Here is a 17,603-nt window from a genome sequence, read left to right as displayed (position 1 = left end):
GGTTCTTTCTGATCAAATCCATAAAGCAGCAGCGTACACATTCAGCAATGAGTGCATCACCAGCATCTAAAAATCCTAAGTCTGCAAGTTCTCTAAAAAATAACCTCCACCAACTTGGTCTGTCTTTTGAAAGTTGTGACCAAAAAGATTCGATTCTTTGATTAGCTGTTGATGTACCAACAATAAAGCTGCCAGTGCCAGCATATTCGTTATTATGCTGAGATCTTAATGCAATCTCAACAGCTTCCAAAATACAGTTTTCAGTACCATCATCAGACCTTATTCTTGTTGAAAAAATATGTCACATGGCGAGGGGACTGGTCCCGTGTAATAAACCTCACAAAAGGTTAAAACCATGGACCAATGATGTAAAATTGCGGACCAGATTTTAGAATTCAAGTTGTAAAGAGCCACATGCAGAGAAGTGTTAAGTGCAGAAGAGAAGTGTCAAAATACTGAAGAGAAGTGTCAAAATACAGAAGAGAAGTGTTTCGTTTTATAGAAGAGAAGTGATTTTGATTTGGAAGAGAAGTGAGCCATAGGGGCCATCGTACTAAAGCTTACTGACCTTATTACAATACACCTTTAAGATAATTCGGGAAAACTAACACTCCATCGCAGCTTATTTTGCGATCGGAGGAGGTAAACATCACACTTTTATAAGAGTTTATTAATGAGAAAACACGTTTTTTCGTGATAACTTTTCTTGCTGCATTTTGTTTTTAATGAAAAGTACACATCAGTTGTATCTTATTATTATTATTATTATTAACGTTTCCTGAAAATTTGAAAGAAATTGATACAACGTAAGTTAAAAAACTGGAGAAAACACGCTTTCGTCTATAAAAAACTCATAAAAACACGATTTTTGCCTCCTTTTTTCCGATATTGTAAAACAAGGGAGAGCCGTAGGAACGTGTGTACAATTAAATTATCGTAAAGGTGTAATAAGTCCTTAAATGTTTTAACGATTTATCAAATTTTAGACAGGCAAAATTCTTCTCTAAGTAATACCTTTGATCTCAGATACTACTCTAATATTCAGTCTGCAGTCTCTGTGTCCTGAACTAGATCTTGCTATTCTATCAAAATCTAATCTAACTAAATTGTAAAATAGCATCTTTCTAAGTAATTACATTGCCTAATTTATCCCAAATGTTTATTAGGAGAGGCATTCCTAACCTAACTTGGCTATGCTATCCTAATTAGGCTATAAAAAGTTTTTAAAACCAAAAAAATCACAGTTAACGCGCTATTTCACTCTCTTTGTGCAGTCAAATTTCAAAACTTTGATATTTGAAAGATCATTGCATTTGTACGACAGAACTAAAAGATATTGACCGAAATCAGCAAAATATTTTGAGCATAGTCTAATTAGCTTATGATGGCCTAACTAGGAGATTCTTTCCAACCAAACATCGTCTTTTCGCAACCGCTGTTTTGAAAACCACATTTAGTTCGACATCCTCATTAGGCTATTTGATATCCTAATTAGGTCATTTTTGCAGGAAATTAAATAAATGTAAATATTTCGCCAACCCGTCGTAAGTTTTAGTTGAAATTTTGATTAGTTAGGCGCAATATTGGTAAAAAACAAGTAATAGTTTTTTGCGAAGGTTAAAAATATGATTTCAAATCCTAATTAGGCTATCAGCATGCCATAATTAGGAGATGATAGCCTAATTAGGTTACATAACCTAATTTGCCGTTTTCCCTGACTGTGTAACTGAGTATATCCTTCAATATTTGTGAGGCTAGCCAAAGTATGCCCATCGTCTTGATGTACCAATCTATACCAGTGCCTTTATACTGTTATAACTAATATGATATAATAGCTAGTGCGATTACTATCTTATGTGGCTATCTTTACTAATTTTAATAACAGCATTAGACAACTAATTGTGTGGATTGAACTCAGTCACTGACAATGGTTTACATTATGCATTTTTGTTTTAACTCTTTTTATTTTATTTAGTTTAAAATATACTATATATAATGGCTACTCGCAGTCTCACTAGACTTTTTATCAGTTTCCGTAATACATCAGTAAATAATGCTACAAGAGAACCAGAATATAAAATTAAAGGCACAAAAAAACGTCAAGCGGTCAGTATGTTTTTTTCTGTATATATATATGCAACTAATATTCCTGAAATGATATTAAATGATATAACAATTTTGATAACAAATAAATGGAAATTAAAAGGTAGTTTTATGTATTTTATATACAGGATGATACTGTAGCACTTGTCTCAGATGAGGACTTGGAATTGGGAAAAAGCATGCAACACCCAGGTGTGGCATCACTTCCCCCAGAATGGTGGGTGTTTTTATTTTGCTAACAATTTTGCTATATAAAACAAGGGTGCCATTAATAGCAAAATAGTCACGGCAAATAGTAGAGATAGCTGACTTTGACATTAGAATATTTCCCTTTATAACGGAAATAATTTTTGTTTGTATTTTAAGCTATATTTATACATCTGTTAAATTCCTCATTTAAAAACCTTAATTTCTAACAAAATGTATATCAGTGCTTAAAATTAATATTTGACCACTGCCGGTCATACTGACCGTCGGAGATCCAAAATGCCCGGTCAAATTGAATTTTTCAGTCTGACCGCTCGTAACGCGATCCTGACGGTCAATTAACAAAATTTAGCGGTCAGTGACCGTTGACCGGCCGTTATATTAAGCGCTGTATATACATCTTTTCGTTTTTATTAAAAAGCCTACATGGAATTTTGATAGAACAAACAATTATTACATTCCTTTTTACTCAAAATTATTTAACATGCGTAAGAAATTGGCAATTTTAAATATAAATACAAACTTTATGGAAAATAAATTAAAAAAAAAATTTGTTTATTTAAACTGATATCATTTAGTATATGCAGTAGAACCAAAAAATATAATTAAAATTCTCAATCTTATTTTTAGGAGTGATGCCGTGGAAGAGGTAAATATTTTTTCTTTTTTTTTCTTCTCATACAAACCTACCTGCAACATTTAAATTTACTTAAACCAACGTACCACCCAGCACTAACGTACAACTCAGCACCAACGTACCACTCAGCACCAACGTACCACTCAGCACTAACGTACCACTCAGCACTAACGTACCACTCAGCACCAACGTACCACTCAGCACCAACGTACCACTCAGCACAAACAAAGAACTACCAATAACTATCAGTTAATTCAAAAACCATTTTGGATCCACCATGTATGAAAAATGATGAAACAAAATTATTCCATTTACCTTGAATATAACAAAATTAAATTGATTTAAATTTGACCCTTGCAAGTGATAATAAACACAATGCAAAAACATTTCTTGCACAAAAACAACAATCTTTCAACTTCTTTTGTACAACATGTTTAATTTCTCTTTCTTGAATTATTCTCTGCTGAGTAATTTCTAGTGATTTCAATAGGATTATTTTTTGCTTTAGTCAGGGTGGGTTGCAAAGTATTTGTACGTATGACATTTTTCATGAAAGTGTAATTTCTTATAGGTACAATATGACATTTCAAAAATAAAGAAAAGAAGTAGGTTAATAGTTTTTGTTTTTACTTTACAAATTTTTCTTTAACAGAAATTCTATGGAAATTTTTTTCCCTTTATTCAAGACATAACAATTTGTTCAGTAACCAGTTTTGCATTCTGATTTGGACATGATATTGTAACCAGTGTAACATTGTGTTTTTTCAGCGAAAGATTTAAATGCTCTTCATAATAAACATTTAAACAGACCTTCATTAGATGATAATGTAAATGAAGAACATACCATAGATGTTACTACACAAGAAATTACACAGGTTATATCTCACGAGACAACTTTTTATCATCTGTGTTAAATCTGTTTGCATAAAATAATCAAATGTTTCAATTTAGTATTACAATAAAATAAGAATTTTTTAAGAATTTGCGATTTTTGCCCAAGTAACGAAAGATAGACATGAGAAAATTTAAAAAAAGGCTTAATCACCAACGTTTATTTCTTTAAAATATGTTAAAATAGGCTGTTTATTCACAAAAGTTAATTCTTACAAAAACCAATGAACATTTAATAGAAAACAGAATTAAGAAGATTTCTTATATAGTGTATTTGTGAAAGTTTAATGAAATCTTGTGGAAATAATTGTATTTCTTGAACAATACCAGGATGAGGTGGTTTTTTAACGCACATTTATATTGAAGAATTGCATTTGAGTGTGGTTTTTTTTTTTAATTTATTGTTTGCTGAAGCAGGAGTGGAAGTGAATTTTGTGCAAGTGGGTTTTGCTGAGTTCCTTCACTGTAATCTTTACCTAAAAATGTACACATAATAGCTTTATTAAGAAAATATCTCTTTTCCATTTTTTTAGTTATTTCATCAATGTCAGCGGTGTATACAAACTATACAAGCAAAAGCACATGGAGCCAGCAAGTCTGAGCAAACTATAGTTCGTAATGTTGTATCAACTTTAGCGTCACAATTACAAGAATTATCAATCTCCTTTAAAAAAGGACAATCAATATATTTAAAAAGTAAGTTGGACGATTTCAATTGATTACTCATTGTGATCTTTGCTTAAGTTCTGACTTAAATGTTCTTTTTTAAACCACGTCAGACATTTCGCAATTTTTTATTCTGTATTTTACTGTTAAAGTTGCTACTAAAAAAGAGCTTTGTTTATCTAAAGTAGTAATTTCCAATTTTCAGAATATTTACATAGCTCCCTTAACAGAGAGCGTGAATTACGTGTTTGGCATAACCTAATCCGTCAAGTAAACGCCCCCTTCTTTTAGTCTCCCTCAATAAACGCCCCTTTAAATGACTTTTTTCGATAAAGGTTGCTTCTAACGGGAGCACTTTTTAGAGGGACTTTTGTTTGAAACATAGTGCAAATGTTGAATTATTCATTGTCTTCTCCCAGGGGATGAGATCTTCATTAAAATAGCAAAAGGAGATATGCTCGAACAAATTCTAATATAATTGACTCGATGACCATATTAATAATCATGTCAATATGATGTTAAGAAATATGATTTCTTTAGCCAAGGACAAAAGATAAAATGAAATTTAATTTCCGCCCTCTTTAAAACACTCCCTATAAACAAAATAAGCACATTATCAAAAAATTAGCAAACGCCCTGGGCGTTTATTTAAAACATTGCGGTAATTAATGATAAAGCATCGGAGGAAATAAAATTTAATATTTGTAAATAGATAAATAAGGCGTGATTTTTCCATGATTATTTACACATTTTTTATTACAGAAATGAAAAATAGGGAAGAACGCGAAAAAAAATACTTTAATAACGATTTTCAACCAACCAATGCTTTTATGCAGGAAGAAGATGAAAATTTTGATGACTTGTATGACAAGGTTAGTTCTTCTACGTCTGCATATAATGTTATTATTTCACAGTCTTATTGTGGAATTCAGGATAAGCGAGTTTTTTTATGAATTACATGAAGAATGTAATTTATGGAAATGTAATTAAAATAAAAATAATTGATCTGATACAATCGTATCTATGCATTGGTAATTCCCGCGAAACTGAAGTAGGTGAATATGTCTGTTAGTTTGCTAGTAGCATCTAGTTTGTTTGAGAAGTACCAAATTGGTAATATTGTATTTACGGCACAACGACAAAGTAAATTCGCCTTCCTAAAGAATTTACGAGAGTGTGTGAAGTGTAAGCATCACCTTATACCAACAGTTGTGTTTGATTGTAGGGTTTTACTACAGCACAGTTACAAATGGTCGAAGAAAACGAACAAATCGTGAGACAACGTGAAGAAGAGATTTCGCATATAGTACGATCTATTGGAGATTTAAACACAATATTTAAAGATTTGGCTATGTTGATAGTAGACCAGGTATGCAGAGTTTTGTGATACAGTGGACTCTCTATAACTTGAACAGCCACGGGGAATCGGAAACCGTTCGAGTTATAGAGAGGCTTGGGTAATAAAGAGTTAAAAGTTTTTGTATAATTTGTGTATAAATGGCCAATTAAGCGTGATTTTTCTCCCTTATATGAAATCTAGGCTAAGAACGGATTAAAAAAATAAAAAATAAAAAATATCTCAACGATTTATTCTTGGGAAGAAAAGAAAACAAAATTAGAGTTTGCTTTCTTGTATGAAAGACACATGTTGATATGAAACATTCGAATCAGTTAGACTCTATTTACGTTTACAGAGCCAAAACAATGCAAAAAACTGCTTGTGTCATTTAAAGTTCTAGATACATGTTGCGAGGTTCGAGTTATAGAGAGAAAATACATGAAGAGAGCAAAAAAAAAACATTCGAGCTAAGGAGAGATTTGAGTTATAGGGGTTCGTGTTATAGAGAGTCCACTGTATATGTTAAGGGAATAAATTCAAATTTTTTTTGTTCTTTTTATTACAAGAAATTTTCGCGAATTGGTGTTTACAAATTTTACGGGAGAAAAAATTTTCCGGAGTAAGAAGATTTCAACTTTCCATTGAGATTTAATGTAGTTGTTTATTAATGAGGGCGATATTTTTCTATCCCTTTTCTCTATTTATTCCCCCTCCTGGGATAATTTTACTCAAATTCACAAAGTAAGGTAAAATATTATGTATAAAAAAGACTTTTTGAATTAAAAACAATCGTTGTTGTTGTTTTTTTGGTTAAAGTACTCCTGCCTAGCTTAATCTCAACCATGAATTTGTGTGCTGCAGTTTTTTTTTTGTTTTCTTTGATTAACAATATGTGATTCATGGCGTTACTGCTCCTAACTTTGCTTCCCTGAGTGCTACTGCAGCTGTAATTTGTATGAAGGTTATTAGAATATAATAGAATAAAAACTGCTTCTTTTTCACATTCATATTCTCAATATATTTTTATATTCTTTTATTTTTTAATATTCTTTATATTTTTAGGGTACAATATTAGACAGGATAGATTACAACGTCGAACAAGCATCAGTTCAGGTTGAAAAAGGTTTACAACAATTGCAAAAGGTACGTTTCTTTCATCAGCCGTGCGATCAGTAACAAGATGGTAGGTGGGCATGTGAAAACTTCGACAGCTTTGGAAAAACTGCTTTAACCATGCTTATTTTTGCATCAAATGTTTTTGTTGTTTCATGTACCTGACAAGGGCTTCGCCTTTAAAAGCTGTTTAACGTGGTGAATACACCCTTACTGTTTTTCTCCACTCCTCCTCGCGATTAGTTTTAGATAAGTCCAAACACAATTTTTGATTCTGATGCCTGTTATAGGATCAACCTAATAATAAAATAATTGGCTATCTAGTCAGAGTTGTACTTGTAAAGCATATTTCAAATGCTGTTGAAATTTGTTTAGAGTGAAAAGCACCAGAAGAGTAGTCGAAAAATGTTATGTATACTAGTGTTAGCTGTCGTCTTGATCATCATGATCATCGCACTCGTACTCACCAAGAAGTAACCTTGCTGATTGTAACTCACTTTACTGCTTTGAACAAACAGAACAACTGCGCGATGCTATGAGGTGATCCCCAATCTAGCATTATGTTGTGACGATGTCATTCACATCAAAAGAGTTGCTACTCCCAGTAAAGCTTCTACAATCATTCACTTCCAAACTGTTGTGATTGTGAGAATCTTGCTTGGAAACTTCCTGAGTATTGACATAAATGTGAGAGTTTAAAACTCACAAACAACTTGTGTACATGTTTTAGTTTTAGTCGTGTTTACTTATTTAGCGTTTGCGCTTTTAAATTATTACCTTATAAATAATCAATGAAAGGAATTTAAGTAATACAATAAGGATAGTTTAATCGGATTTGCCTAATGTTGCATTAAACGGAAAAAATTCTACAACTTGTTTCTTGTGCTGGATGTTAGACGATGATCTAATGGTAAAAATGTGTCAGGCAGTCTTTTACTTAATCCTCAATATCTGAATAATATTGTATTGTTTGTTGTTATTATTTCAGTCCTGATCTAAAAAAGTGTTTTTTACGCCTGCTGTTTTGTTCTTTTGCTAATCAATATAGATAATTTGAATTATTTATCATGTAAATAAATTATTCCTATGTTTTTTGTATGCTGTGCCTATCAAATATATATATAACAGTTTCCAAATAGAGACAATAATATTTGCGAAGTTAGCAAGTCTTCATATTTCGCAAATTTCACGGAAAGAAAGTTGCCGAGACTCATTTCCTAGATTTATACCGTTATCATATTATATTTTAAAGAAATATTTCACCTGAACTTTTTTGAGATATTTCGTGTATAAATACCTCTCCATCGATTAGTTGTTTCAAAGGTTACAAAACCTAGTCAACCTAACCTTAGCAGTTGTAACTCAAAGCTTTTAATCACTACTCTTAGGATTTTGAAGTATATTTTGAAAATTTGTCACGAATTCGATCTTAAACTTGATCACTTCTCACGACAACCCTTGTTCCTAATTTTGACGCCACAATATTAATTCTTATTTTATCTACAGAACGAAGATCATTTTTTAAAACGCACTTTTTCACACAATCCGCAGGAATCTGTGTTTGGTTTGGCCTTCTTCGTCTCCGGTAAAAAAATAAACACAATGGTGAAATGTTAAGACGAAGACAGCTGCGAAATGTGTTGATACGTGAAGTTCTTAGTATAGTTTTTATTTCCCTGGATTCAGTTTCTCAAAATGTTCTATTGGCATTGCCTGACCGTGTATCGTTTGCTGCGAGGTCAGATTTCGTTCAAAAGGCTTAGACAATAGTAGAGAAAGGGAAAAGTGTGGACATAGTCAATAGTTTTTGTTATGATCTGAACTGTTTGTGAGACGAGGTAAAAAAAAAGCTCAACCTTTTATATTTTTATAGCTATAGCTAGCTAATAAATGTTGTGACTTACTAGCTCTGAGTTGGCTGCTAGCTAGGCTAGCAAAAAAGTCAGTGTCCGGTTTAAAACACGGGTAAAGGCAGAGCTTGTTCGGGTTGACCAGTTGATATCAGTTGTGGGGAGAAAATAACATAATTCGCCGAATTAGGATTCCTTTAAGATAAATTTAAATGTATTACAAAATAGCACAGAGGCTAGGAGACCCTGGGGACGAGAATAACATACGGATTGAAATTTGCGAAAGCTAAATAAAGTACACGCTTTTACTGCGGTCTTTATATCAGAAAAATACAAGATGGCCTGGAAAAAAGGTTGCATCTCTCATTTACGTCAGGTAACATTTAGCGCGCACTTGTCAATCTAAGAGTTCTTTTTCATATGATATCATGTTCTCGAGATTTTAATGTTTTCTTGAAGTAATACAATACACATGCGCACTGGAATTTTACCGGTTTTTTGCCACAATATTTTTTGCATGTTGGGGAAACAATTATTTTCATTTTTCCAGACTGGGATCAAACACTCCATGTATTTCGTATGACCATTTAACTATTTACTTTTTGGCTTTATTATCTACTATAGCTTATTTTTCACCGGAGAAATTTTCAACATTGGTTTTCTTTCAATATCTTTGCAAGCATCATTCAACAATCCTGTCAGTCAGATCAAATCATTGTTGTGTCTCTGCGCAAAAAAACCTTTCTGGAATGACTTTATATGTCGAAAACTTATATTATGCTAAAAGGATTGGAATACGCCATGAATATCTCAAGCGTACTGCATCTCAGAACTACCCTTCTTCCTTATTTATTTAACTTTTTTACGCTATACTTCTACCTTCCTTATTTGTCTTACTTTTCCTACAATCCCCGATTCACTCAGCTCACCTAGAAGCGTTTTTTATTTAAATGACATCTCGTGACAGCTGGTAAATGCATTTCTAAAATCTTGTACAAAGGTAAGGACCAATTACGATGATAGTTCTTATGAAGCAAATTTCCATATTCAGCGATCTTTGCAATTCTTTGACAAAACTGCAATTTCGTAACTCATCTAGTTATCCAGGATAGTGATGTAGTTTTCTTTATGCTCTTGACTTTCAAAACTTAACTTTATGTTGGCCGCGTTACCAGTTTCTACCCATTAAGTCATTAAACGCAACCATTGTTACACCATTGTCCAATTAACATAGCATTAACCAGGAATATTTCCAAAATGTTGTCATAGATGTTAGGTCACCTGTGTGGTCTTTTTCACCGAGAACAAACAGAAGAGCAGAAATGTTATAAAAGCAGGGATGTAATTGTGTTGAAAACTTCAGCCTGAAAAGTTGTAAATAAAAATTATACCAGTTTCTACCCATTAAATCATTAAACGCAACCAATTTTACACCATTGTCCAATTAACATAGCATTGAACAGAGGAATTTTTCCAAAATGTTGTGATAGTTGGGTCACCTGTCTGCGTGGTCCTTTTCATCGAGAACAAACAAAAGAGCAGGAATGTTATAAAAGCAGGGACGTAATTGTGTTGAAAACTTCAGCCTGAAAAGTTGGAAATAAAAATTATCATAAGGACTGTATAATATATAGTTCGGCAAGCCAAACTATATATTATAGGCTCCCTTTTGTATTCTGACATCGATCAACAACATTTAAGGAGAGGAATTTTATCATTCTCGACCCCAGAGCTCTTTAAGATAAACTAGTAGTAGTACTTTCGAGCTTTTAATCTCAAAGAGCTCTGGGGACGAGAATGGAATGTTATGGAAATTTTATTCTTTTAAAGCGAACATGAATTTAAGAATAGCGTTGGGTGTACGGCTACATATTGTGCAACAAAACTTTAATAGGGTCGAAAACTTACTAGCGTCGGCAAGTAACTACTTACGTCTCATCTATCTGCAAAGCATTCACATATTACGGACCACTCCTACACAACAACCTTCGTGACTTTTAATCTTACAGCTGACTTACAAACATCATCTCTGAGTGGCATTAAAAGACATGTAACAGTGATTATTATAGAGGATGATTAATTTAATCTAAAGACAAGGTTTTCGTACACAGTTTATATATAGTATATCGATATATAGTATACATCTGAATCGAAAAATATGTTCAAATAAACGAATGTTCGAATTAAGCAGCAGTAAACAGAACAATCTCGTCCGCAGGGTCTCTTGGCCTGAGCATTATTAAAAAAACAAATAGCCATTGGAACGAGGTTGTAAGTAAAAAACAACAAAGGACCAAGATTTTAAATGATATTAAAAATGGCCCTCTTCCAAACAATGCTCAAGGTTTTCCAGAGACCCTTGTTTACAGTTCTCGATAACCCAGTTTTGTGCATGGTATTTTTATAATAAATATATGAGAAGTTCAAGACAATGTTAGGTTGGCACAGTGCTTGACCAAAAAAAAGGCGACCATGAATGTTGAACAAGATGGAAGAGTGTTAATTTTAAACTTCCTCCTTAAATGGTTTATTAGGTCTTGTAAAACGTTCATCAACTGTTTGTTATTCATTCCTCAATCCCACTTTCCTTTACTTTCTTATACTTTAATTTTAGTTTTAAGTGGTGCTTAGAGTATTGTTTAGAGTTGTTTAGAGTATAGATTTTAATTTTGTTGCTATACTGTACAGGAAAAATCAGATTAGCTATGTTTAATTAAGCATTCATGACAAAGATCTAACTTACTTTTGATTTGATATTCCCCTCAACAATCCCATTGATATTATTTTTCTAAAAATAATTGATAGCTAGCTAGCTAGTTAGCTATATTCTTGGATATGGATTAACATGCTTAAAATTTTCTGATGATCTTTAACAAAAATGATCAACATATTTAAATTCAGCATTAAAATTTATGGACACATGCAAATTCCCAAGTTTATATACTAAATAAAACTATTAGGTAGCCTTAGTTTTGTGGCTATAACTCTTGCACTGTGTGTGGGGAGACCGGGGTTCGATTCTCCTTGGCGACAATTCTTTAGGGATGAGGGAGATTGGAAAAATGACACACTGTGTGATGGTTGGATCCTGCAGGGAGGTGTTAGTAGAGTGTGGACCCTAATTGGGTCTGTATAGCTCAAATAAGCATTAAATACCCAAGGACTCCCCATCCAAGCGGTGGCAGGGGATAATAAACAGGATATTCCTTGATATTTTTGAGGCTAGCCATGTGAAATATGCACATCTATATCTATCTTTCTTTTAAGTTCTGTTGTTTCACTTACTTTAGTACAGTCACTTGATAGAATTAATACAAAAGTAAAGCGTTCAGTACTGAAATACACGACGATTTTAACTATATAATCATTTAAAAGATGTTTATTTAAAAATGATCATGTAGACAGGTGATGAAAATAAATTTGAAATACCTGCCATTTAAAAACGTGATCATTTAAAGTGATCTCAGCCTTTAAATACAAAGGCTTATCGACTAGTATAAGAATATAGCTTTGGAATTTTGTTATCCACATTTATCTTAACAATGGCACTTATAAAATGAGTTGCACATATTTACTTTATATTTTCATATTGAAATGACCACCTGTTATTTGAATATATAGCCAAAAGCAAGCACTTATCTCGATATAAATTCCTATTCTTCTGTGATAAGACTTATTATTAAGTCTTCTCAGTGTACCTCTAACCTTAACCCTTTGAAGTCTAAAGGTACGCTATGAGTAAAACAATTTCTTACTGAGTTGTTCTCTTTCATTATCTCCAAGTGCATCAACCAACTTGATCTTCTTATCTGAATAACATCACTTATGCTACCAATATATTGCCTGTTTTTAAGCTGGAGTTACACATCTACCTTAAAATTCTCATTTTAAATTCCTTTCTGAATGGTCAAGATTTTTGTGCTATATATGTACAACATAACAATTCTCACATAGGCCTGATTTCTCACAATTGGGCGAGTCTTTGCGTGATCAAGAGCAATTGTTCTTCCCTTATTGATAGGCCTGCAACTATCATTTAAGTAACAGAAGTTCTTACTGTTGTACCTCATTAAAGCTGGAAAAACTTTAATGTCCATAGTCTAACCCGTACAATGGCCGACATCCAAAAGGCCAGTTCTTAACCTTCCTGCACTTGTTATGTATATGCGCCCAATGCCTAGAAGGCTAAAAAATAATCAAGTTGATACCAAACCCTTTCTTGCAAACTTGCCTTCAATGCTACTAATCATGTTGTTATACTGTGCTGCTTTTACTCTCAATCCTTTCTCTTATATCCTTGTCCTTTTTCCACTTCTCATCAACTCTGATATGAGAACCAAGTCATGTACATGCAATAACTCCCTGAAAACTAATAATGGTAAATAATCTGTATGTAATGATTAAATATTGTTGTTTTACCAAAGGTTTTTTTCTTACTTAAAAGCCAACTTATTCAAAAGATAAGTTGGCAACACTTTTGTGATACAAAGCTGACTTCTTACCACATTCCTGCTCGAAATTTGGCTCACATTCTTGAGAAAAAATCACAATTATTGACTGTTTCCCCAAGTTACAGCATTGTCTTTTTTTTAGGGTTGACTGATGGTACATAGAAAAGCGAATAAAAACACTTTTAGTGTTTTCTTATTTAGTTATTCAACATTACATTACAATGTGTTAGAAAAGTACAATCTGTTGCCTTATTTGCATATTGTGCTTAACGATTCACCTGGTTTTAATAATTCATTTTCATTAGTGATCTCATCACAGTGAAATCTAAATAACCATTCATTTTTTATCTTGGCGTAAAACCTCAATATATACATGCACCGTGGTTCCTCTTACGTTAAGAAATTTAAATTCTCTCTTTAGATAATTAGAAATTATTTTAGTAGACAAAACAAGAAAAACTTATGTAGTGTATGATATATTGCTATTTTTAGTTAGTAATAATCCATAAAGATTTTGAGTTGTCGTGGGCTGCTATTCTGTGCATCCCGTACCAATTTAGCAGCCATTTTTAAACAAAAATTCAGCAGTTTCTTGATATCAACATATAGTAATGATTATTTCTTGTTGACGTTTTGAATGAAACACACAGCATGTTAGCCTGTAATTGGCTTAGTAATTATGTTACAGCTAATCTTTTTCTCATTTTAGCTAGCTAACATAATTATTTTTTTTTTAATTCTCTGCTCTATCGATAAGCCATTATTTTTTTTAGGATTAAAGTTATACATATATCAATCATACGATTTCTACAATCCATTCAATTTTTTGGTGGTAAGTTTTTGGGATGTGCCGCTATAGTGATTTCAATGTTTGGTCTGTCTTTTCTTGTTTAAAGTATCGCTGCAACGTGAAACTTCTTTTATGTATAAGAAAAATTTAGAATGTATAAGAAAGAATCTATAGAATTAACAACAAAATGCTTGCAATATTTTGATTTTTTTATTGTTAATTAAAGTACAAAAAATGTACCCAACTGATAATATGTAATAACGTGTTTCAAAATTTCCAAATGCTTTATACATTTACATGATATTTTTGTATTTTTTTTTAAGATGAGCTGATGAATGATGGGCGACACACAAATTCTATTTTATATGTAAGTTTCATCTTTTTTGTCTACCGTTATGGTGCCTGCAAGACTTCAAAATTACCATTACCTCGTAAATGTTGTATTTGTACTCTTATCAAAGAACTTTCCATAGGTTTAAATGTTTAGTATTTTCATTATTATTATTTTTTGTACAATTATGTACGTGTATTCTGGAAGCTTGAAATATCACAAAAGATAGTTACTGTCAAATCTTGAAAAACACCTAAAAGTTGGTGAAAACCCCCTGAAAACGTTCAGCCTGATAGTTTTATTTTTGAAACTATTCTCACCTTCATGTGATCAGGTTTACAAACTCGGACATTCGTTAAATTACACATAGTTCTATAAACAGAAGCGAGGAGAAAGTTCACACTGTTCAAACTAGAGCTTGAAAATTGACATGTAACAGACCCACAATTATTACCAGATTTCTTCTGTGTTCCATCAATATTAAGCATACATTGAACATCTTGCTAAAGCTTTCATGTGTTTTTGAGGCTTTCTTCTTTAAACTTTTCTCAGTTATTCTTATTACCTCCAAATCACAATTCTTGGCTGCAACCCAATCGTATGTAACTCCATTTGTGATTTCTCGTTTAGTATTATAATTGTGGTTGTAGTGGTAAAAATTTTATTTTGGACGATATATTTATGCATTCGTAAAAGAAGGCTTCAAAGACAAAGACAGGAATCGAGCAGGGTACGTGCTGCATTTTTTTAATGCACAGTGATAGGTTGTTTGCACCTCTATAAAAATCCTCATCTATTAGGATTTTGTTAACTTAGAGTAGCCTTGAGCACATAGCAAACCTCATGAAAAAGTACAAGATACACTGGTGTTTTAGCAACAGAATACCTCATATGTTCGGTGGCCTATTGTTAGATTCATTTTTAAACCTTTATACAAATAACGATATGTGGGTAAGACATGCAAATTTAAGTAGTCGTGAAGTGGGGATCACGCTTAGCTAAATCGTGATTCCCCATAGACGGGACGGGACAAAATTGTCACGTGACAGTAATTTCTCTTTTAACTCAAAGTGATTGTTTATATAGGTTATTGACACGTGTTATGAAGAAGTACCTGCCGTGCCTCAACCTGCGTACGTGTTCAGCGGTTTATCACCTGAAGATTTAAGACATACTATACTTTGCGAATCTCTTCCGGGGTATCAACCGGATGATCCGTATAAAATGGACTTGCCTCCGCCATCTTACGGAGAGAACTTTCATTCTACTTGTGAAAATGAACAACAGCCCGGTACATCGAGACAAACGTTTGAAGATTTAGTGGGATCGTTTGATACAAATGATAGCACGTGTCTTCTTGGAGACGATGATGAAGACTTCATATGCTTACAACAGATGACTTGATTGAGCGAGACGGTGTGACAAAAATGCCGGCAGTGGAATATGGTCATTGTGTAACCGCTATTATGGTGCAATAAATTATTTTTGTTCACCGTCACAATAAGCACGTTGTTGAAGCATTTGGAAAGAGTCAAACCCTGTTGTTTATTTTTTTTATACATATGTACATAGCTAGGTTCCATGCTTTTTTTCAAATAGTCTCAGTGACCAAACTAACTTAAGTTCTGATTAAAACAAAAAAGTATGCGTAAGCAATTTTTTTTTTTTACTCTAAAAAGTTTTTGACCTTCTGGTGGTGCTTGTAGCTCGGTTTCTAACGAAAAGGATGTGACTATTTGAGCAAAAGCGTTTTATTTTATACGAAAAATTTGTTTTTACCAACTTTGTATTCTTTTCTTATTTGTGCACAATTTTGTACACCACATGGATCTGGGAACAATTTGAACCACGTGATAACAGCATGATCAAAAGTAAGTAAGCCTGTATGCACGAGCATTGAAAATGTTGCAAAATGATGCATCCAGTGAGATTTGCACGAAGCTCTCTCGTTGGTAGGGTGAGTATCTAGTCATGTCTCACTTACGCACCTTCAAACGTAAGTACCATCTTTTGATGCTGTCCTATCTTTTAAATGTAGAGATGGATTTTTTCTAATGGGTGAAGAAAGTTGCTACAAGAATATTCCGCCAGCTAGGGAGGGTCAACAAAGTATGTACTTCTACTTTAATGTCGCGGATTTTTAAGGATCCTGAAAATATTTATATGCTATTTCGAATTTATTTTGCTAAGTTTTCTTTTATCTTCTTTTTCGGGCGATTTTTTGGCACTTTCTCTTGCGAACTATTTTACTTGAGACAATCTATTAAAACTTCGAAATAATACATTTTCTGCGCTAAGACACAGCAAAATCTGATAGTTTCTTGTGAGATTTTGAGTCTGTTTTAGTAGCATATTTACAATATATTTTGTCTTTAGGCTACTCCTTCGAAGTCAGACCGTAAACCAATTTTACAGTCGATTTCACTATACGCTAAACACTGCAGAGCAGATATCCAAACCAATATAATAAAAATTGGCAAGTATCTCTTACTAGCGGACATTTTTTTGAGGTGGTCTTCGCTATAGAGAGGTATTTCTGTAAAAAATTTTCTAAAAATCAGACAAGAAATAAGATGACATTAAGATAAGATACATTCTTTTGCATGAAAAGAGTATTTTTAAACCTTCTCGTTTTAATTAGCGGTCACCTGAAGGGATACTGACACCTTTTTGTAGGAAATTTGTTGTTGTTGCTATGTTAAACATTTAGAATACATGTTTTTTTATAAGTAATAAAAATTCCAAAATGAGGCTTATAAAAAGTGCTTTTTTCAGGCTCAAAATATGCTTAGATTATGGTTAATTATTGTAAAAAGACTTTTGGAATATGCTAATGAAAATTACATGATCAGGCTCAAAATATGCTTATTTGAAAAAAAATATTGCATTTGAATTTTAAACATCAGAAATTACAACTTAAATCTCACTACATACTGGTTAATTCAGACAGAAAGAACAAAAAAAGAAAACACTGCTCACAAAACCAAAAAGATAAAACCTTACAACATTTTCTTAGGCTTTATATAATTCTTGTGCTTAGAAAATGAGCAAATTTAAGCCTGCGAATGTTTATAAATGTCATGCTTATAAAAAAAACGTAGTACAGTTTAGTTCTGACAAGCCACACAATATCCCCCCCCCCCCAACAACAAAAAGACATAAAATATATACTTCATTTTTCAAAAATAAGCTTGAAAATATCAACTTTACAAGAGGCGGACACTT

The 17,603-nt window shown here is 32.7% G+C and overlaps 2 protein-coding genes across 2 annotated transcripts; both read left to right on the top strand.

Annotated features, from left to right (window-relative positions):
* The first annotated feature begins 1,975 nt into the window (after window positions 1–1,975).
* LOC130614132 (syntaxin-16-like) lies at window positions 1,976–8,114 on the top strand. The gene is made up of 10 exons (XM_057435537.1): window positions 1,976–2,106; window positions 2,232–2,320; window positions 2,941–2,959; window positions 3,519–3,552; window positions 3,716–3,822; window positions 4,372–4,534; window positions 5,267–5,376; window positions 5,730–5,873; window positions 6,906–6,986; window positions 7,332–8,114. The coding sequence occupies exons 1-10, from the start codon at window positions 1,996–1,998 to the stop codon at window positions 7,431–7,433; spliced, it is 960 nt and encodes a 319-aa protein (XP_057291520.1). The 5' UTR covers window positions 1,976–1,995; the 3' UTR covers window positions 7,434–8,114.
* A 5,826-nt stretch (window positions 8,115–13,940) lies between these two features.
* Window positions 13,941–16,160, top strand: LOC130614119 (uncharacterized). The gene is made up of 4 exons (XM_057435522.1): window positions 13,941–14,089; window positions 14,371–14,414; window positions 15,009–15,108; window positions 15,465–16,160. Exons 2-4 carry the CDS (start codon window positions 14,383–14,385, stop codon window positions 15,780–15,782), a joined length of 450 nt encoding a protein of 149 aa, XP_057291505.1. The 5' UTR covers window positions 13,941–14,089; window positions 14,371–14,382; the 3' UTR covers window positions 15,783–16,160.
* Window positions 16,161–17,603: the final 1,443 nt, after the last annotated feature.

Source organism: Hydractinia symbiolongicarpus, chromosome 11 (assembly GCF_029227915.1).
Source record: "Hydractinia symbiolongicarpus strain clone_291-10 chromosome 11, HSymV2.1, whole genome shotgun sequence".
NCBI lineage: Eukaryota > Metazoa > Cnidaria > Hydrozoa > Anthoathecata > Hydractiniidae > Hydractinia > Hydractinia symbiolongicarpus.
The sequence above is the reverse complement of the archived record's forward strand: the minus strand, read 5'-3'. Positions and strand labels throughout refer to the sequence as shown.

Bases quoted from the DNA above. Each gene is read 5' to 3' on its own strand.
- LOC130614132 (XM_057435537.1), top strand. From the start codon at position 1,996: ATGGCTACTCGCAGTCTCACTAGACTTTTTATCAGTTTCCGTAATACA. The intron at 2,107-2,231 runs GTCAGTATGTTT...TTTTATATACAG, and splicing joins GCACAAAAAAACGTCAAGCG to GATGATACTGTAGCACTTGT. The intron at 4,535-5,266 runs GTAAGTTGGACG...TTTTTATTACAG, and splicing joins ACAATCAATATATTTAAAAA to AAATGAAAAATAGGGAAGAA.
- LOC130614119 (XM_057435522.1), top strand. From the start codon at position 14,383: ATGATGGGCGACACACAAATTCTATTTTATAT. The intron at 14,415-15,008 runs GTAAGTTTCATC...TTTCTCGTTTAG, and splicing joins ACACAAATTCTATTTTATAT to TATTATAATTGTGGTTGTAG. The intron at 15,109-15,464 runs GTACGTGCTGCA...TTGTTTATATAG, and splicing joins AAAGACAGGAATCGAGCAGG to GTTATTGACACGTGTTATGA.